Genomic DNA, 22,240 nt, shown 5'->3' on the forward strand with positions numbered 1-22,240 from the left:
GGCACTTTTTATTAGAACTGAAACCTGATGTCGCTTTGTATAAGGAGTGAGAGCATCAATATCACCACAGTCCAGTATTTTACTATATAATGTACTAAGCTGCTCTGCAGAGTGCTTATTTCTTTGATTAATTTTTGTTTTCTACAGAGGTTTGCTGAGAGCGAGACTTTAATCACAGTATAGTCATTTAACAATAAGTTACAGAATTATAACTGAATAATATTCATTCAGCGAGGACGCGAAAGACTAAATCCGTCACTTAGATCTGGTGCTTCCAAATGCTTTTATCACTAAAATTTGCTAAATATTAATCTGATTGTTTTCCCTCCACATTGCAGGTGCTCGAGAGATTATTTCAGAAGGGATTTAACGTGGCAGCTTCCTGTGGTGGTGGGGTGGATTCCTCCCAGTTCAGCGAGTACGTGCTGTGTCGCGAAGACAGACGAGCACAGCCCACCCCAACAATCAGAATAAAACAGGAGCCCCTGGACTAGACCCTCCCCGTGCCCCCTTTGTAACCGTAGAAGTGTTTAATAGTCCCTTATGTGAAACACTAAGGATTTGCAAAACAGTATTAGCAAACAGATTTGGACTTTATGTTGCCCATTAGTGGTACTCTGAAACTACCTGTCGCATAGCCAGCCATGGGATGCATTTGGAAAACCAGTTGTCTGTCGTTCACGGTGGAGTTCCTGAGCACACCCAGCGTGGCAGGGCTGGGATGGACCTTGGGCTGACCAGCAGTGGTGTGGAACAGGCAAAGCTTTGGAAGCCCTGGCCCTGGACTGGACTTCTGCAGCAAGAGCCATGGAAGCAGTGGAACTGCCCAGCAGGAGCCCAGGGACAGCCCGAGCTGCGCTGCGGGGACGGGGGCGTCTGCGGGAGGAAGAACCCAAAAACTGCACTGAGAACCTTCCCTGACTGCTGCCCCTCCTCCATATCAGGCGTGCTTCACACCCCCAGCATCACAGTCACCTGGTGATTGTACCCACCCACACGAGCAAATGGCTTATTTTTATACTACATTTCCAGCTGAGGTCTCTCTCTGTGAACAGGATCCAGAACCAGAAAAGGACTGATTCATAGTCACTGGTGCTCGGTACTTAAACCTCCCCCACAAACCAAACAAAAGACAAGAAATTAGGCAGGCCCACTTATGGCAATATTTGCAGCAGTAGGGATCTGGAAGCACAAAATAAAATGCTATCCACCATCACACGAGGGTCACATACCCCACTAGGAGCTGTAGCTCTTTTAAAGCCAGTCTTGTTTTTACACAGCAGCTGTTAAGTTTTGCATCATCAAAGAAGCGTGGTTCTACCGAACAAGCCACCCCTTGTTAATCATTTACTAACCATGTTAGAAGCCCACATTTAGCAGGAAAGTTTAAGAATTTTGGACAAGCCCACTCTTTATGGGTCTGGAATTCTTGCAAAGAGTTGTTAAAACCCTGTATTGCCATTGCCAGATGAAAGCAGGATGCCGTCGGTTTAAATTGTTCTATTATTTTCAGTTATTATTAAAATTTGAATTCTGTAGCTGCCCTCTTATCTGTGTAGCTTTCTCTGTCACAAAGTCAGGGTTCTGTCTGCAGGAGGGTCCTGCTTCAGCCAGGACTTGGCACTGACTCACAGGGCTTTCTAACTCAGGAGACAGCACCGTGTTTGCAGGTGCAAGGCTATAAATAGCATTCTGCTAAATCCTGTTTATTGCTGTTTAGCATGATTGGGTCCTCAATCACTAATTCATGTGTTAATCACAATTTAGTTTCTCCCACATTAATTTATAGAATACTGTTGTAGATGATGAATTTTAATTAAACTTTTTAGATGCATAAATATGGCCATATGGAACAAGGGACAGAGCATTAAGTGGTCAACAGTTCTTAATGCAAATTGATTGCAATCAGGCAAAATTTAAAAGTCATGTTTAAGACTAGTATTTTCAAAAGCAATGAGCTGTACTGACTATCCAAGGTAAAATCTAGGCAGGGGTCTAATTTTTGGAAAAGGGCTGGATACCTGTCCATGGAAAATCAGACCTCTGCAGGTTTTCTCACCTTGGTCACCCAACTCAGAAATCTCTAATGGCAATCCTGGCCGGTTGGCCTTCTACCTTAGCAGAACAGTTGAGCAAATCTGTCTACTTTAAGAGTTGTAAAGTTATTTTATTTTGTGGTTTTATACTTGTACGACATTCTAAAGTTGCTAGGCATTGCCATATTTGAATATATGGCACAACATTCACCTTTGTATGTAAGATATCTGTAGAATTGTATATTATACATTTAATATTGTAAAGAACTTAACGTATAATTGTCATGTATTTGTGTATGCACATTTCTTATACAGTACTTCATGCCATAAACATTTCTGTAAAGTAAAATGAACAAAAACAAGCACGTAGGGTGGAACACTCACTGTATCTCCCATGTTGTTTGAAAGAGGTGAGAATTTTTGATTGCGTCTTCTCCAGCCCTTTGCTCCATTCAGCTTGATGTAGCCATGTCTTACAAAAAGATAGAAGTGTTTTATTTATTACTTTCATACCTTTAAGTCCAAAGTATCCCTCAACAGTCCATTCAGGTTCTTGTTTTTATCCTGTATCCACTCCTGCCCTGCCCTCTGGCATGGGGTGAGCTGAGCACTCCTGGCAGCACACCCTGTCCAGTTCTTACCTCTCAGCCAGGGAATAAAGGTGATATTCCATCCCAGGGGCTGCTCCTGCCCCTGGTGCTCTCCCCAGGCAGCCTGGGGAGCGCAGACTGGGATGGTGCTTTTACACATCTGTGGAACGTTGGAAGTATTTGTGCTTGCTTGGTTGGTTGGTTTTTCCTCAGTTTGGTGTTTACTGTATTTTTTTATGGCTCAATAAAGCAGCTCCTGTCGTTGGGGCAGCTTTGCTGAGGTGGCATTGGAAAGGGTTCCAGGCTGCGCCAGCCGAGTTAAATGTGAACTTGAGATGGAAAGTTTAAACCATGACATCACAGCATTGACTGCAAACAGCACAAAGGCTAGGAAGACATGTGGAAACAATCATTTTCTTAGAAGAAATATGCCTTTAAAAAAAAAAAAAAAGTTAAGCTAGGACATGTTCTTTTAGTTAGTAACTTCAGGTCACTTATTTAAAGATTATTACAGTTTCATTTATATATTTTTTACTTATTTCCCTATATTTTTAGGCATCAATATCAGCAAAAAAAAAAAACAAACTGATTTGAATATCTACTTCTGGCCTTAAACCACAGCAACATAACTTAATGAAGAACATTGCTCAGCATCACTAGGATGTTTCAAAGCACACAGAGCCCCGGTGCAGCTGTGGTGTGCAGGCAGCACATCCCTGGCGAAGGCCAAGAAGCAAAGCCCAGCCTGGTTTTTCACCTGATCCCATTGAGCAAAACTGTTCTGAGTCGCTGTTGCTGAGCACTGGCCCGTGGAGGCCTCACGAGCACTTTGTGTCCAGGCTGCCACAGCTCCAGTGGCAGCCAGAAAGGGACAGGGAATGTTCTGTTGTGCTTGCTGGGCTCCTCGCTGGAGAGAGCCACTGCTGAGTGCATCCATTCTCTGTACTGATGGCACCGAGGTTTGGTGACAATTTTATTAGATGTTTCACAAAGGATAAGAATCAGCACAACAAAACATTGAAGTATTTGGTTTTAATATTTGTTTGTGGGTATTCTGTTAATATTTTAATGCAAAATGTTTCTGACCAGTGCTTAAGAACTACAAGACAATGTGAAATTCATGTTTGATAAATTAATACTGTATGTCACTCGATGTGTTACTTTAGTAAATTGTTTTATTTCTTTACAAAATAAGTACAAATAAGGGAGTATGTTTTCACACAAATTGGGGGTATTTACCAGTATGTACAGAAATCATCAAAATAACGTAACTCTAATAAACACAAGGCCTTTATAAACAATATGTACAAATTATCAATACATTTAAAACATAACTTTACACTTCCTGGCCTTAAATACCTTATGAATAATCTTTTGGCTAAATAGCAGCAGTATAAATTTTCTTCTGCTTTTCATAAACCTTAAAAAATAATTAAAACCTTTGTTTTTAAAACTATTGGACAAATAGTTCTATTTGTGCTTTCGCTATGGTTTCCCATCAAAAAAAATATTGCCTCAAAAAAGTGGCAAGCATAACATAGTAAAAACAGAGAAGATAAATAAGCAAAGTCTCCCTTCTGTGGTACTGTAACACTGTTAACTCTGCAGCACAGCCCGTGGCCCTGCTGTTGTGTCCCACTCGATCCCCATTGCTCAGACTCACACCGGCTTCCGTGTGGGCCCAAATTCTGCTTCAGCAAAGCATGTACAAGGCATTCACCCCACCTTCGGGTACTTACAGCTGCTCCTCGTGCTCAAAGCCACGTGCCTGCTCAGGAGCCTCTCTGCTGGAGCCGTGCTCGGTGTCCAGGGCAGGTGTCCTCATCCAGGTGCCACTGGGCTCACTGCTCTCCCCACTCCAGGAGTGGACACGGCCCCCAAAAACCTTTACAGCGATTTTAAAAACCCATATAGAATACTCTAAAATCTTTACCCAACAATATTCTCTTTTAAAACCACCATTAAACCATACTATTTGCAATAAATAAATTAACATTTTTTAGAAAATAAAACCCAACTTTGAATCTTGTTACTAACCAGCTGCTACAAATGCGCAAAAGGTTGATGAGATTTAGAAAACAACTGGAAGCAAGTCAAAGTAACTCAGCTGAGAGCCTGCACACAGATTTCATACACTTAAGATTTGGTTCAGCAAATGGCTCAGGAAATGAGCTGTGCAGTAAAAGCAAAAATCCTAAATATATAAAATTTGTGGGAGTGTGCAGTGGCTAGTCTCTTGGCTGTGCAAAAAAATTGCCATTACAACTAAGTTAAATAGCAACAGGTATCACCATGGTTAGTGAGACAGTGCTAGCAAACTGAAAACAAAAGAAGCCCAGCACCAGGAGTGAGCACTCAGGTGAACACCAAGGCTGGGAGCCACTCCTGTGAACCTGTCCCAGGCCTGGCCAGGAGATGGTTTAGGTGAGCCATTGCATTTGTGTAACTTCAACACCAGCTACTTCAGCTTTACCTAAAATGGCCAGATGGAGCAAGACCTCGATGTTGATTTTATTTGTGGAGTTAACGTTTTAAAACCTTTTGCACATTTTTTTGTGGTTTTTATATATATATATATATATATATATGTATATTTTTACATAAAGGGAATTTATTGCATGTGTCTGACAATTTTACAAAACAAAATTACTGGAACATTGACTTCTGAAAAAAATAGAAGGCACATTAAAATGACAGCTTTCAAAGCAAGTTGAGCTTCTGTGGAGCACTCGGTAGGACTGTTGGCTTTATTTCAGCAGAGCTCGGTAGAGCAGGAGAGAACGGCTCATGTCCCGCTCCTGTTCCATGTAGAAGATGAAGTCCCTGAGGTTGACTCGTGTGATTTTCTGCCGGGGGTACTGGCGGGGGGAGGCCGTGCCCAGCCCGGCCTGGCTGCCCCCGCACGGCCCCACGCCCTGCAAGAGAACAGCACAGCTGAGTGCTGCAGCAGGCGTCCTGCTCTCAGGCTGCAGGACCTGCTACCAGCTCCACTGCATCCTCACCAGCCTCCTCCTGACACATCACATCGGGGCTTTTTTACTATTATTATTATTTTTTCTGTTCTTCTGAGTCTCAGTGTGTTAACCTGAGTAAAGGCCTCAAGTGCAAACACGTGGGACTAAACCTTGTTCACTTCCAGCTCAGGACAAATCCACCCTGCTACAGTTCACTGGAGATGTATCTGACCAATTTAAATTCAGGAACAAAACTATTTTCAGCAGATAAGGTCATTAACAAATCAAATGTGTGCAGGATCCTGCTGCTCATGCAAGGACTGGGAACAGGTGAGTGGAAAATTGGGAGTCCCCACAGGGACCCCAGTTCTCCCCTCTGGGTCTGCTGAAGAGAAAGGCTCAGCAAACAATCAAAAAATTACATAGAAAACACATTGTGTGATGATAAACACAAACATTAGTATACTTGTTTCGAAAGCTATGTTAAATAATTATATATTTTTAATTGGTTCATTGGTACTGAATTACTGAATACCTCATCCTGGCTTTATATAGAAAGAGAAAACCCTTAAACTGGGACTGAGAACACTGTGATCTGAATATTTAGAAAAGGAAAGGACATAATTACAGCCCCTGCAGTCTCATGGAGTTTAAACTGAAACCTGATGCACACACATGTTCAGTTGTTTTTACATCCATAGGAGTCCATTGTTTTTGTTAATTCCAATTGGTTTTTAGCAAAATAAAGTGTTCTAACTTAGAAAAATAGGGTTTAGTCTCTGAAAAGATTTAAGCTATTTTTCAAACCTCTAAGAAATCTGGTAAAATTTTCTATGCTTTTAATATCCCAAATTTACTTACTGCTGCTCAAACCTACCTTTCTTTCCCCAGGAAATACTTATTCTAGGATCTTGACTCCAGACATTAAGAATACAGTTAAGGGTAATTTTACTACTGAAAGGTTGTAGGGGAAACACACATGGTCTGCTGAGAGCAAGGCATGGATGTTTCCCTCTGTCCCCCCCAGTCTGACTCCTTGCAGAGCTGCACCATTCATGTTATTTCTCCCATTCCTGCTTATTCAGTTACAGCAGTGGGGCAAATCCTCTTCTGCAACCACAAACACCAAGGGCCAGTGGAGTGCAGTGGATGTGGCTCAGCTTGCAGGGAGGACAGGGAGAAGCCCACAAGCTTTGGGCACCTGGAGCACTTGAGCCAGGGATTCTGCTCTTCAGTATGGAGCAGGTTTTGTAAATGAACTGATTGAGCACTGAACCTCACTGCTCACAGGAAATGCAGCTGCAAGGGCTGCTCATCCATGCTGGAGCCAGACACATGCCCAGTGCATAATCCATGTATCCAGCAGTGCTGTGAGTTCAGACCTTAACCCAAGAAACACTTTGCATTCCTAAAAGAAACAAAATCATTTAAACTTCCTCTCTGTCTTCTGCCTTGAGCTGCCTCTCACTGCACTCTGACCATGCACCCTGTGCCAGGGCTGTGCCCACTGTTTCTGAGTCCTTAAGAAACCACTGTGTGTGTATTTATTTTAAATCAAGCTGACTCAAATAATGCTTCTTTCTCTCTGTTCCCCCCATGCTGCATGTCTCCCCAGCCCACAGCACTGATTTCAGATTCCTCCTGACCACAGGACCTGTGACACATACAGGTAATGTAAAGCAATGTGGCCACCTCAAACTCATTGTAAACCATTGTCCATAGCACTCTGGACTGGGAGCATCCCACACACAGTTACCAAACAGAGAAAAGCTGCATAATTTTTTAAAAAAATTCTCTATGTAAAACTATTTCTTTAGTCAGTTGAGTTACATTTACAGCACGGAACTGCTCTCTGTTTGGACACAGTAGCTGGAATTAAGATGTGCCAAGTCTTATTCAATGCATTTATCACTAGAGATACTGAACTTCAACACAGCAAGAGCATCATATCCTCAACCAGTACCAGGACATGGCACCAAGCTGTGCACATTCACAACCACACTCATGAGCCATCAGTTACCTGATCGTGTTGTGGAGTTGTTTTACAAGGTGAAAAATAACCAAAAAAATTGTTTTAGAAATACAGAAGTTCTGTAAGCTGACAGAACACTAATTATATGTGTCAATATGATCACTAATTTAAATTAAAACCCAGCTCGTTTGGTCCAGCATTGTACTCAAAATTATTCTGCAGATGCTATAAAAAAATAGATTCCTAAATGCCATAATTTTTTTAATTGCATGCATGAATTCAAGTACAGTTAAAAATAATGGTCAAGAAAAGTGGAATTGAAGTAATTCAAAATTTTCTCAAGAAAAATCACATTTTTATCATCATGACAGATTTTTCATCAACCCAAACAAGCCCCTGTGTTGTCTGTATCTATGGCAACTAATCAGAGTTACACAGATAAAAGCCCTAATAAAAGAATAAAAGGTTGTAAATTGTTTACCTCTATTTCCTGGCCTGCCACATGCAAGCTATTCCCAAATCCCACACACTCAAACATGCATCAATGCTAGTTTCAGTATCAGTGAACTTCTAGTTATAATTTCAGGAAAACTTGAGACATTCCAGACCAGAAGGAAACCCATGAAATTAATATATGAACTCTCTGCATTTTGAGTCAGCTTCCAAACACGAGTGACAGTGACTTCCATCCCCTGCCCTCCCAGCCCCTCCTTTCCCCCTGCCTCTCTTCCCTCCTGAAGGCTCCTCCAGCCCTGTCCTGGGGCACTCCTGGGGCTGCACAGCCACAGCCCAGAGCAGAGACAAACAGATTCTCCTGTGCTCTCCTTGCTCCAGGGGCTCCAGAGCACCTGAGGCTCCCCCAGCTCCTGCTCCAGGCCAGGGCTGAAGAGAAAACCAGTCCATGGAAAATCCCAGGCAGGAATTGGTAACCCTGCACTGGTGCTGTGCTGGTGGTTAACCTGCAATGCCAGCCCCAGGGGGACAGACACAGCCTGCCTGCCTCAACCCCTTCATCCAGCTGGGACAGAGCTCACAGCACCCCAGCCACAGCGCTGGCTGACAGGCTTCATTCAGCCACCCAGCCTGCAGGGATGGCTTCAGAAGAATCACAGTAGTTACCCGTTCAGTATGCACACTTGGAAGCAGTTCTGAATTTATGTCAGACGTGACACGAGATTCGGGCCAACTTTCTCAGCCTGTTTGCTATTTCCATGATTCTCTCTATGAGAAAACTCGCGCTGTTTGCAAAGGGAGATACAAACAGTTCAGAAGAAAATACTGACCAAAGATTTGGAAGATCAGTAGCTAAATATACAACAGTCTGCCACAGGAACAAACCTGTCTGGTGATAGGGAGACTGCAACAAGCCCTGTGCACAGAGGCCAGCAAAGCCTCACCTGTGTCACTGTCCCCTGGCACGACTGAGCACAGCAGAGCAGCTCCTCTGCAGCGTGTGCACCACCTCTCCTGTCCCCAGGAACAGCCTGTGCCTCCACCAACCACCAAAGGAGCAGAGTCCCCTGCTCTCAAACCTCACCCATCTCAAAAATGCACTGCAGCTACTCCATGGTGGGCTCCTGTCCCACTCTCAGGTGACACAGGGGGGTCCCCAGGTGACCCTGGGGATGGGGGAGCTCCTCACACCCCAGAGCTCAGGGTGCAGCCTGTTCTCTGGAGAGCCCAGCCAGCCTCTCTCTGCAGCACCCAAGCCAACAGCTCCCACAGAAGCTGCAGGGACTGAAAATCTCAAGCTCCCTCCTGCCTCTGTCCTCCTCCCTCTCAGCCCCCACACTCCATTTGCTCCCTAAGGATCCCCCAAAGGTTTAAAGGCTGCTGGGAAAGGGGACTGAGACAGACAGACACATCTCTTCCAAAATGATCTCATTCCAAAATGGGCAAAGTCACCCACTGCTCACTAAGTAGTAGTGTCTACGTGCATTAAATTATAATGGTTACAGCAGCAGGTGGATGGAAATCAAAGTGTGGAAGTCCCAAAAATGTGCTGTTCCCTGCTTGAGATAGAAGTGCTTTCACAGAAGAAAGCAAATGTAATACAATGTACATTTATTTTTATAACAATGATTTCTACCGTTGAACAATTAATTTTTGTTTTCCTTCACCAACCTCCATCCCTTCAACTTTGAATTACAGAACCATGGAAATACAGTACAATATTCCTGTCAGGGAACAGAAAGATAAGGGCAAGGAGAAGATTGCATTTAATATTTTATCCATCCTTCCTTCACCAGAAAACAATTCAGTGCTGACATCTCTGCTTTGAACAGAGTCTTGATCTGCGGCTATTGCTTCTCTGAGAGCCAGAGACAAGGCAATAATGATAAAAGATCTGCTGGGTTTCTTCCCAGGCTACGTGGCACATCCTTGTGGCAGACTTCACTCCAAGCCAAAGTCTGAAAGTGGGAATCATACAGCAGCAATTCAAAGCCAGGCTATGGAGTAAAATACACCAGGAATTTTGTCTCTGCAAGCTGCACGCGCTGCAGAGAGGGAAGATAAGGTGTCTATTAGTCTGCTCTTATGAATAAGAGGTCTTGAATCACAAGAAACATTCTGGAGATATTCTGCAGCAATTATGTTTTTACTTGCATAAAATGCTATTAGATCTTTGGCTGAGAGGCACATGAAAAACAGGTATAATACTATGTATGATTAGCTGTCCCACATAAATTAGGGTTTAATTCAACACCTACTGAGGCTAATAGTAATGATTTCACTGAAACATCCTAAAATTAAGATGCCTCTAAAGTACAGAAATGTAATAACTGTTCATCAGCACCTCAAAGATTAACAATACCATATGAAATATAATTATATCTACAAAAATACTGTGCATCTTCATATGTGCAACACGGTGGCTCTGCAAGTGTCTTTAGAAGGATTCATCACCAAAAGCTATCATTTAGACCTTCAGATGAGCAGCATTTACAGAGAGGATTAGTCCTATGCTTTCTTCAGAAGCTGGTTATTTTCATTTGCCAACATTTTTACTGTGTACTATTTTAGTGCAACTGTTCCTCTAGACTGTTTTGGCAGCCGTTCACTTGCTACACCCTCCTGGATGCAAATGCATCTCCTTTCCCCTGGGCACATAAACACACACCTCGCCCTGCAGACAAACATCAGAAAAACTGATTTGCACAAGTACTTACAAGTACTTCAAATACCAACACAATTGCAACATTTCAAAGACAGCATGCAGTAATTTTTAAATTAAGAAATAATAAGGGGAAGGTAAATCAAACTAAGTCATGGATACCGTGAAAATTTTTCCTTCAGATGTGATCACTTCAGTTTATAATTATCTGAAGTTATGTGAACCCAAAGAAATGGGCTGCCATTACAAGCAGAAGATTTTATATGTACCTCCTCCTTGCCTTTATTACATTACACCAAGTCACATATGCAAGTACTATTATAATAAAAAACCTGCTTGGTAAAGCAGCATCAAACCAAAATCTTCCAGCTGAGGGAACTGGGCATCTGTTCCAATCTCACCACTTACTGCTCCCTCTAAGACAGCATTTCCCCCAGCTGAAGGAGAGCAGGGCAAAAAGCAGGCTCCAAGGTATTTCAGGGAAAACTATCTGTGGAGGAGAGGAGTCTGCCCCAACGCCAACAAGTAATGAGATGGAGTGTAAGGCAGCTTTGGGCTCTGATATTTACTTGCTCAAAAGAGATGGGTGCTCAGTACCTAGCCCTCAATAGGTAGGACCAGACTGCAACTGATTTTCACCCCTTAATCAATGTATCCATGCAGTGTCTGAATAATCACTGCATTGATGTGAGCAGAGAGTAGAGATAGGCTCTGCATTCTGCAGAGACCTTTGACCTTTCCAAGGCCTTTTGGGACCCCCACTGCCCATTTGGTGTCTGACAGAGCCTTGTATCCTCCAGCCCCTTGCAGCACACTCACTGCTGGTGCAAGCTCTGGCTCTTCTCACTTCCTTTGCTTGTGAACCTGCTCTTCAGAGCACCTATGGATCCTGCCAACATCTTTTTCCACAAGCATCTCCTACTCAACACAACCCACTGCCTTATTTGGACTTAAAAGCAATGACAATTTTACCTGATTAAGAATTCTGAAGTTTGGGCTGCATTCTTGCCATGGTAATTATAAGTGGAATATTCTATTTATCCTGTTTCCATCATACAAGTATATTTTCATTTTGCTTGGAATGTTTCTCCTCGCATGCTTTCCAAATGTTTAATCAAGTGCTGCTCCCTTTGAAATACTAATCCTGCCAAAGTTTTTTATTGCTATTTTTCAAGCATTGTGGTGCTCTACCCTTCTCATCTTTCAATACTAACATACGGTTTTTTCCTTGTTTTCTGTTGTTTTGTTGAGGTTTTTTAAAGGATTTGCCTGTATTACTCCAGCCTAGTCACTCTGTACATCCCTGCACTCTCGTAGAGTGGGAGTCAAGAAACATCAAACTAACTTTGGGAGAAGCCCTACAGCCCAGCTTGCAGGATTCACATTTTCCTTGAGACATACTGGATACCCACCTGAATTTCTTCTAATATCCTTGACATTAGTTTGAAGCTATCTCAGTTTTACATAGTGGGTGGCCCTTTCCTTTCTAACCTGTATGACTGTGACTTTCATTAAATCAGAAACATAAAATAATTAAAATATTCTTGACATTGATCAATCTCTAGACACATATAACTGTAACATTTAGTTGTTTAAATATCTAATTAAAAGCCACATAATTACTATACAGTAAAGGCTGCCTTTTGGTCTGTCTCTCAGTGAAAACACTCTAAGAACACTGTAGGGGACCAGACTCGTTCACAGCGGGTTCTGGTGAGGAGCAGCCAGCACTCCTGTGCATCACATCACCCCACACACAGGGTCACACAGCTGCTGCTGTCCTGCCAGCCCCCCAAGGGAGGGGATGAGAAAAGTACCAGATCTTAAACACAAAATCACTTTCTCAGATCATGAGAGCATGAATTGCCCTCATTCATCTCAGCTGACTTTCGGTTCTTGAGCCTAATTATGATGTATAACACCCAGACTTTATAATAATTGTGTTTCCAGCTGTTGGCCATCCTGCTCACTCCCAGCAGCCCTGCAAGTGCCAATCAAGGGACTTCATGCACCAGGTGCCAAACAAAGGACAAAACCACCCGCAGATCTACCAGCTCCTTAGGACTTCATTCCTGTGTAGAACCTGCTGGTGGATTACTCACTCTCTGAACAGTGATCTCAACCTTTCCTTGTAATTACCACAGGCTCCTCTGTGGATTGAGGGTAGTGCAGGGCCCTTACCTGTACCCAGCCCATTAAACAAACCAAAACAAAGCAGGCAATGCAGTTAGCTCTGGATTGAGTGGCAATAAAATTAAGCCCTAAATGCTAATACCTTCAGCTTGCAGGATAAACACATTGCTGGAACAGAGTCCAGTGTGCAGGAAAAAAGACATTAACATTTGTAAATAAAAGGTGGAAGACAGCTAACACTCTATTACTGCAAATATCATGGAATATAATTAAGGCTGGTGCATTTCAGACATTAGGACAGAGCCCAGCAGGGAGAAGTTACCAGATCACTCAGCCATTCAGGTCTTGATTTCTTCACATTTCTTACAGCTAAGTCTCACTCTTGTCTCTTTTTAAGCTAGTGGTTTGCTTGTTCGGAAAACATTTTTAAAAACTTAGATTAGCACAAAGAACTCTCAGAAAAAAAGGATCCTAAAAGGAAACTAATTCCTACAGACCTCAGTAACCTTCAAGGAGTCCCTCTCCCTGTGCTGCTTCCCCTTCCCCTCTGTGAAGAGCTCCCTGCACATCCCAGTGCTGTTTCCATCATGCTCCTTCTCTTTCCCGCCTTCCTGTCTCTCTCTCCCACACCAGGGTCACTTCTCCAGGACCCAAAGCAGATAAATTTGGTGACCTGCATGTCTCCACCACTCCTGACTGCTCTGCATCAGAGCATCAGACTGCCTACCCAATCCACCCCAAACTTCCAAAACCAGCCCTCTGCTTCATACTGTCCTCTGATCTCTGAATGTCAATCCAGGTTTTTCTTCTCCCTCCTTTATTAGACTAAATAAGACAGCTAAGCCTTGAGTAACAAGCAGATAATTTTAATTTATAAACACATTACTGACTATTTCAACTTTGCTCTACACTTTAGAAACCCTGTAATCTCCTCTTACTTCACAAATTCCCAAATCCTTATCATCCTCCAGCCCATTTCACCACAAAGCAAGCAACCAATCTTTTAAGGACACTCACATTCAACACAGCAAGCAACACAGAAAAAAATTTAAATTTCAGACTGAGCTATTTGAAAAAACCCCAAACATATTAGTCTTTTGCAAAGTTAACCCTTTCACACACTCACAATTGTCCCAGATCCAGCTCACTGCATAAACAGTGGGATTAAATGCATCACAAAAACTTTCCAGAAGATTCCTTAATCAACTCTATCTTGATGTAACAATGACTGAGCAATCCATATCAATATCTATAAAGAAAAAATGTCTTCAGTCTATAGATGATCATGGAGAAGAAACAGTGATGCAGAAAACCATTTTTTCAGATGTTAAAGCTCTACTCTGTTATCCCTAGCTTTTCATATGTACTATTCTGATAGGTTTGAACATCACCGAGACCACCTCAAGAAAAGAAGATTTAACAAGTAAATGTCACAACTATCACCACCTTTCCTTTATTAAAATGACCTCCAACATACATAGTTATTAATTATTTGGAACAAATTAAAAACCAGTTAGTCAAAATCAAGTGCTCCACTACAAACAACTCTAATTAAAACTGACCCTAAAATATATTACAGAAATAAGTCTAAGCCAGACACAAAATCACCTAATCAACCATCTGATACATACTGAAGAGCTCTTACAGATGGGTCCTGACAATTGACAGTAATCAATGTACAAACTGACAAGTCTATCAGATCTAATTACTCCCAAAACAAAATAAACATGACTATTTGTCCTGGTTTGTATTATATTTAAAAGAAGGCTGTAACTACAAAAGGAAAACCGCTACCAAAGTACAGGCTGAAGCCAGAGGCTGGTGCTGTGATATTTCTGAGTTAAACAAAAGGCAGTGGAGCTGGCACAAGCCATGGCAGCCGCGTGAGAAGGGAGCAGATGTGGGAGAGGGCAGCAGGCAGCCAAGGAGCACACAGGAGGGGATCACTGCAGCAATCCCACGGCCAGCCCGGGATTCCCAGCGTGCTCCCTGCATGCAGGGGTGCTACTGGCCTGTTTTTACCACTGGCAGTAGGAGGGGAGGCACAGCAGCTCCAGCAGCAGCAAGTGCATTATGATACAACACAACATGAGCATTATAAAATGCGAGATGAATCTCAAGCCCAGAGGCTCTTTAGCACCACTCCAAATCACAACTCTCTGCCTTCATTTTTCTTCTTTGCTACTATTCCACTTCTTCTCTCAGTACTTCTGACTTTATTAACCCTTTTTTGTCTTTCTTGTCTTTTACCTTCCTGTTTTCATAGTATCACATCAGATTCCTTAAAAAGCATGTGAGATTATCAACAGAGATTACAGATCAGCAGGCAGCTTTTCTGACACGCTCCAACCCAGTGAAGCTCCAGTTGTTTCCATTGAAAAATTTATCACTTCATTGGTACCTCAGTAAGACAGCATGCTCTTTTGACAATCTGGCCCCTGAATAAAGTTACAAAAACCATAAATCAAACTATAACCTGTTTTTAATGGTCTGAACTCAAGTGCTGTGAATTTGGTTTTTTCTTCAAATACTTTCCCCAGAAATTCAAGTCTAACAGGCCCGGAACAGACTTCCTGAAACACAAGCTTAATTTTTGTTTTCTGGGAATTAGAAAAGATGCAGTTATGTGTTATGCCTAATTTTTGGTATCCCTTTCTGGAATGGTGAGTTCTGGTGTTTGGTTTAACAAATTACATCTTTCTCATTAACCTGGCCTGAAATTATTAAATCAATTTTTCAAGCTCTTTTTTGGTCCTACAAATCTAAGAACCTTGGTCTTTCCACACTGTACACATAGTGTGCTACCTGAACGTGTGCAGCAGCAACATATGGTACAGTAGGTTATAACTATTTTACCATCTGTTCTATCTGAACTCTAACCTCAATAATCCCATATCAGCTTTTCCTGTTAACTGCCACAGCTCTTAGATCTTGGCTTCTACTTGCTCTTTTAAAATTAAATTGCAGCAAAATGCACGGCCAGATCACAGACTGCTCTTCAGAAGCCTCCACTGCTCCCCAGGTGACTTCATTTGGCCAGGGTCTTAAATGATGCCTTCAGAGCTACAGGCCTTCTTTTTGTTTTTTCTTCAGTGAAAAAGATAAATCAGTAACTGGAACACTCTTCATTCTGAAAAAATATTGCTAAGATGCTGTCAGATCCTTTACACACTCATTTCCAAAGCACTTTGTTTCTCTTATGCTCTTGTTTAGAAAAGGGCATCCCCTTCAGTGGAGCTGCAGGGGATTCCATACCTTCCATGGGCACACTTCTGGGCTGTGCCTGTCCAACCACCTCCCACTATGGCCTAATTCTGCTTTTGCACAAACAGCACCATCACTATCACCCCTTACTGCCTTGCTACTCTGTGTACGCATAAAACCCAAACAGTAGCATCATAGTGAATGAAAAGATGTTAATTTTATTGCAATATATCTAAGTTCTATCCAAACTTCAGGAAACTGGACAGATTCTGTAAACTGAGAGAAGACATTTGAAACTTTTATTACTCTTAGGGTTTGTTGGTTTTGAGTTTTGTTTGGGCTGTAGGGTTTTTGTTTTGTTTTGGTGTTTTATTGTTTTATTTTGTTTTACTTTTAAGACTTGCATCTCATGTCATCAAGTTCTATTTCATACAGATGTTGGAATTTGAAAGTAAGCTCTAATTCCAGATAGAACAGCTCATCTGGTGGACTGCCTTCAAATTTAAAGTCTGCTTCATTTACAAAAAAACTTCAAAAATAGCTATGTAGTAATTAAAATACATGAAAGACTGTGGCTTTGGTATAATTTAAACATACCCATGCAAAACTACTACATACACATAGACATATGGAAAACTAAGCTATATTTTTAATATATACTAATCACAGCCACAAGAATATGCCCCTCTATTTTTTACTACAGTACTTGACCACACCAGCTCTTGTGAATGATGAAATTGAAGATTCAAGAATCAAATATGATTATCACCAAGTACTATTTTATACTATCCATATTCAACTCCAAACAGCAAATCATAACAGCTCAGTAAATTTCTCTGACTCATTATCAAATGAACCAGACTGTAATGCCTACACAATGAATATCACGTTTGTAAAGGAGTATCTTTGTAAAATTATTCAACTTTTACAATCAGTATAACGCCTTCTCATTAAAAGTACTTGTATCTTCTCCATTTTGAAATACCACATCTTGTGTACATTGCTTCCTTTTGGATTCCTGTTCAGAATCTGAACAAAAGGGGAATTGGATTTTTTGAATGTGTGAAGAAATCAGTTCGTGAGATATAATTTTGCTTTTTCACACATGAGCAGTTTAAATATGTTATTCAGTGTTATCTTGAGGCACAAACATAAGGCATGGAGGTTAGAGAAGTCAAACCTACATACTACTAGACTGTTACCTCAAATGTCTTCCCAAACACACAGCTGAATAATATAATGGAATCCATGGTTTAACTAAGGAATATTGACTTCAACTGTAATCTGGGTTCTATTACACAGATTGTATACAGTGCCCATGCAAATATAAGAGTCCCTGAATATATAATTCCACACGTGTTTTCCAACCACACCAATGGATCTATATTCTATAGCTGAGCTTGGGGGAAGGGAGTAGCACTTGGTGCCTTTGGAGTTTATGCTAAAACAGCCTCTTCTTCCACCCCCCATGCAATGTGTTCACTGTAGCTGTAATGGTTAACAACTGGACTTCACTTTTCTCCTCCAAATACAGGAGGACAATGGGTCTGCCCTCCCCCACCAATTCTTCTTTGCATTCAGAATATTTCCACCTCTGCATAAAAATGACTTTTTTATTATGTAGTTTCACAGACTTTCCTAGGTGGCACCCCAGGAGCATAATCCTGATTCACAGAACAAAACCATCTAATTACCCCAGCTGCATAATTCATTGGCCCATGAGCAGGAGCTGGCCAGCCCCTGATCTTATCTGACAGACAGGGAGCACCTGTGGGAATCCCTGCCAGGGAGAGGCACCAACACCTCCTTGGGCAGCCCTGGGGTGGCCAAGGGCAAGGAGGACAAAGGAGAGGAGCCCTTCTGCAGCCCGGACCCTGGAACATCCAGGCAGCCAGCCCTGCCTTTGGCTGCAGGTGCACAGGGCAGGAGAGGGTTCCTGCAGCTGTGATCCTCCACAGCCACACTGCAATGAGCCAACACCTAACTCAACTGCAAGGAAAACACTCCAACTGGAAAAGTACATACTACAGGTTTGCTTCAATCTCATTCAGAGGCATGGCTGTACTTTGAAAATCAGACATTGCTCAAATGACAGAAACAAAACACAGTTATGGAGTACTCCTTACTTTGTATCTATTTTTTCTATCATGCTGATGAATAGCTCTCAGTATTTTGGCAAACTTCCCAACAGAAACTTTTTAGACACTGTCTTTAGAGAATTGCAGCAGGTCCTTTTATTATTGCTTGTTTGTTTTAGTTTACCAGAGTTGCTTTCAAGTTCCATCTAACCTTTGAAAATCAGCATCCTGTTTGTTTCAGTGATCAGGTATTTGCCATTCACTGAATTACGAACGAAGATGAGCCCTGGACCACTCTTGGTGCCAGCTGGCAAAACACCTTCTGGTCTCAGGTGAATTTCAAATGTAAAATATTGATATTTAAAAGAACTATGAATTGGGTTCTAGTGTGTAACATTCTACCTTATAATAAAGACTAAGCTGGAAAACATTTCAAACCTCAACAACGTTTTCATCCTGCATTATAGCACAGATGAGTGGCAGAGAGACTTGTCAGCCCAGTGGTTAAGGCACTATTCATCTTTCATCTCCGGATCTGGGCTGCAGCCACTCGGCAATAGACTCACTTTCTCACTGGAAATGTCATCTCGCAGCTGAGAAACCTTCTTGACAAATATGTTTTTGAAACAGATGTATTTTTGCTAAACATTTTATCTTTGACAAAAATATATTTTGACAGAGGAAGTTTCATAGAAATATTTTTTTTTTCACCAGCTCCAATAACAACCTAGACTTTCAGGACCTAAATGGGGAAAGCTACTCAGACTCTGCCTTGCTGATGGAGGTGAGGTCTCACCGGCTGGAGCAATGACCATTGCTGTAACCACCTCGATGGAAATCCATGGGATTATCCATGGGATTATCTGTGTGATTATCCAGTGCTCTGCCCCACTGACCACTGTTTCACCCCCAACCACCGAGCTGCAGGCTGCTGCTGTGGCAGTCAGAGCAGGGCCATGAATGGGACACGAACTCCTCTCATCCTCCTCAGCTTTGTCCCAGCTACTTCCTACTTAGGTAGTAATTAACAACATAAATGTTTACAATAAACAGTAAGGACAGGGCATTTGAAAAAAGAGTTAACAGATGTCCTCAGCTTTGCTGCTGGCCTAATAACGTTTCTGCAGTAATTTATTTGATGTGGAGTTTATTTAGCTGCTGCAAACATGCAGGGTTATAATAATCATAAGCAGGTTGCATTAAGCACAATACGACTTGGGTGTGTAACACAGTGTTAAAAATAATCCCAGAAACTGTATGCCTCGAAGATATTAGATGTGCAGTATCTTCTACAACCTGATTGTGAAAAGCTAGCCAGAAAGCACCTTTCAGACTTTAAAAAAATATTAAAAGAAATATAAAACCCAATACTTCTTTTACAGATAATTTTGCCTGTAGTTTGGGATAGGCAGCATTAAATTCAAACATCAAATCCTGGCATACCTCAGTAAGCTATCAGCACAGCAGTGCTGCCTTTTTTCCTTTGAAAAATGAAAGAATTAAATTCAAAACAAACAACTTCAATTTAACACCAAACTACAGGATAACCAATCTTAAAAATGTCAAATTGTAATGGATCTTAATACCCATATAAAACACAAAAATAGTGGCATTGTTCCTTGGTAATGCATAGCAACCTTACAGAATTTCAGTGAAGGAGAAAGAAGGGAAAAACACCTTATTACTTCTAACTCCTGCGAGCCATTTTGGTCTCCAAAGGTTTTAGAGCGCCTGGGGCCATGTGTCTGCAGTGTTTCGGGAAATGACTTGCCTTCGCACGAACACTGCTATGTTCTGCAGCACTGCTGCCCCCCAGCATCCCCGCTCCATTTCTAGTTAACTCTTCCTTACCTGTAGCAGCCTTTCCCCCCCACTTTTTTTTTTTTTTTAAGCAAGATTCCAGAAAGGTTCTGCTAAAAATCAAAAAATAAAAAAAAATTCCCGCCCCCCCAAAACCCCTCTGCTTTTTCTGACAAGTTTTCTCAGAAAGAAACAGGACAAGAATTTAACTCCATAAAGCTTTGAGATAAAAAGGAAATCAATTTGAAAGTAAAATATTTGGCAACACAACTAGTTCAGCTAACAATCGCCATGGAGCTTTGAAGGTTGATACTGCTCTAATGTTTGTGTTTTGCCTCAGTTAACACAAACAGTTAGAAAACAAAAAAATCATCAACACCCCCCAAGAATACAATAGCTCTACTAAAATCCTTCACTTATCACTGTGTTTAGGTTTTTAATTACACTCCCAGCACCACATTACAGGCTGCGATTAAGTCCCTGGCTAAGGCCTCATAACTATTCACCAATTTGTCTTAGCGGTGTATTAAAAGTACAGGAAATAACCCATCTAGCATAGAGGGGAAGAGAAAGATTTAATCCTCCACATAACGTACTAAACTCACTTAGCACAGGCGTTTTGTGTTTCCCTCTATTTTCTGTAAAGATACATGGCTGCACACAAAGCTATTCTGCTTGATGGCTTTTTTAAAAATCTCCAGAAAATTCTTTGCCAAGGTCACATATTTTGATTGACTCAAAATATGACAGTGTACGAGGCTACTAAAATATTCGGTTCTTCTCAGAGGTTGAGTAAGCAGCTCTAACTAAGAGGAAAATCAATATAATACTTCACAGTGAGGAAGAAAATGGAAAATAGTTTAGCAGTTAAGTGGTTAATGCAATTCCTAAGTGTTCAGCAATCATTGCAATTTAGTGCCATTTCGATTATTACACAATAAACAGACCATGTTGTCTGGAAGCAAATTTTTATGAGTATAGCTGAAGGGGTTGCAACTTATTTAGCTGCTGAAACTCTAAGGGAAAGAACATTTCTGAATGCTAACACTACAGATCAGAAATATACAGGTACACTGGAAAGGTTATTTTTAGGTCACTACTATGGTAACTAACCAGACTGACCTTTAAAATTAGTATGCAGTTCAAGAAAAATGAAGTTCCGTAAAATGTTCTTTAAACAGCGTAATTTTAATAAACAATATTGTACATCCTTACAGCAGAATTCTGTCACTTTTTACAGCTATTAATTTTACTTTTATATCATAATATAATGTACAAAAATATCATGATGCAGAACCGACTAGGAAAAAAATGTAAACAGCCAGAAAACTGATTAAACTATCATTAATTTATGTTTAAAGAAATAAATAAAAAAATAAGAACAGCTATATTTATTTCTGTAGAATAAAATAAAACTGCTAGCTGGAGAAGAACCATTTTTCATAGCATGTAATGTCTTTGAAATAGTCAGAACAGGCATAGTTAAAATCATGTTACTTCATCTCCTTTTGAAATACAAAATTTTAAGTGGATTTCAAAAGCAAACCCAGTTCTGTAATTTATAAATTCAAAGAAACAGACAAGAATTATATTTGGGGCAGATGAGATAAATAGCATGAGACTGAGGGTGTATGGTTGATGGCAGCAGGGACTCAGTAAAGGAAACAGTATTTTAAACAAAAAGAACTCTCTGAATCCAATGTACTGAGACAAAACATCAATTAGAGTCATGGCTTTAATACAGAATATATAATGTGCCAGTTCTTTAGGTAGGGAATGGAAATCAGACTTTGGTTGGTCATAAAGGTGTCCCAGAAAGCACCAGCAGCACCACCCAGAACACAGTCACAAGTTAATGCTGGCACTTGGAGAGAGCCAATTCACCCCAGCCATGATCACCAAACACAGAACACAACTCTTCTGAGTTTATCTTCTCAGCCATGTTGGAGATGGCTTATGATGTTATATCAAATGGCTGATAATAAATCAGATACATCATCAAAAGTTATTTTATAAGCACACATATAAATCTATATGAGCATGAGTACAGGGAGAGATAGACACAAACATTTTAGTCTAGGCCATGTTGTAGACCTTTTTCAAAATGTAGCTCTTCCAGAAGTATATATAAGAATTAATTTTAATGAGGGAAAATTATACCTGCAGTTTTCAAGCCTCAATATGAGAGCAACATTGCTCTTGAAGTGCCTTTTAAAGTCCTGGATCACAACTGCTATGAACAAGGAAAAAAATCTCAACAACTGGTGGGATTCTGGGTGTCCTGTACAGTGTTCCCGTGTTTCCTGAATTTTGTATCATACCTACATCCCTGTTGGTGCCAGGCAGGAGAGGTGGATG

At 41.2% G+C, this 22,240-nt stretch overlaps 2 protein-coding genes across 5 annotated transcripts in view; one reads left to right on the forward strand and one right to left on the reverse strand.

The window, feature by feature from the left end:
- The window catches only part of KCTD15 (potassium channel tetramerization domain containing 15), a 46,336-nt gene extending 42,254 nt beyond the window's left edge, over positions 1-4,082 (forward strand). For all 4 annotated transcript variants that reach the window (XM_064386930.1, XM_064386929.1, XM_064386932.1 and 1 more), the window contains exon 5: positions 339-4,082. In XM_064386930.1, coding sequence (XP_064243000.1) covers positions 339-494 — 156 coding nt within the window. In that variant the 3' untranslated portion in view covers positions 495-4,082. The remainder of the gene's footprint in view (positions 1-338) is intronic.
- Positions 3,784-22,240, reverse strand: part of LOC135279493 (transcription initiation factor TFIID subunit 4-like) — a 146,813-nt gene continuing 128,356 nt past the window's right edge. The window contains exon 15 of the mRNA XM_064386928.1: positions 3,784-5,541. Within this exon, the coding sequence (XP_064242998.1) occupies positions 5,374-5,541 (168 nt within the window). The 3' untranslated portion in view covers positions 3,784-5,373. The remainder of the gene's footprint in view (positions 5,542-22,240) is intronic.

Source organism: Passer domesticus, chromosome 12 (assembly GCF_036417665.1).
Source record: "Passer domesticus isolate bPasDom1 chromosome 12, bPasDom1.hap1, whole genome shotgun sequence".
Classification (NCBI taxonomy): domain Eukaryota; kingdom Metazoa; phylum Chordata; class Aves; order Passeriformes; family Passeridae; genus Passer; species Passer domesticus.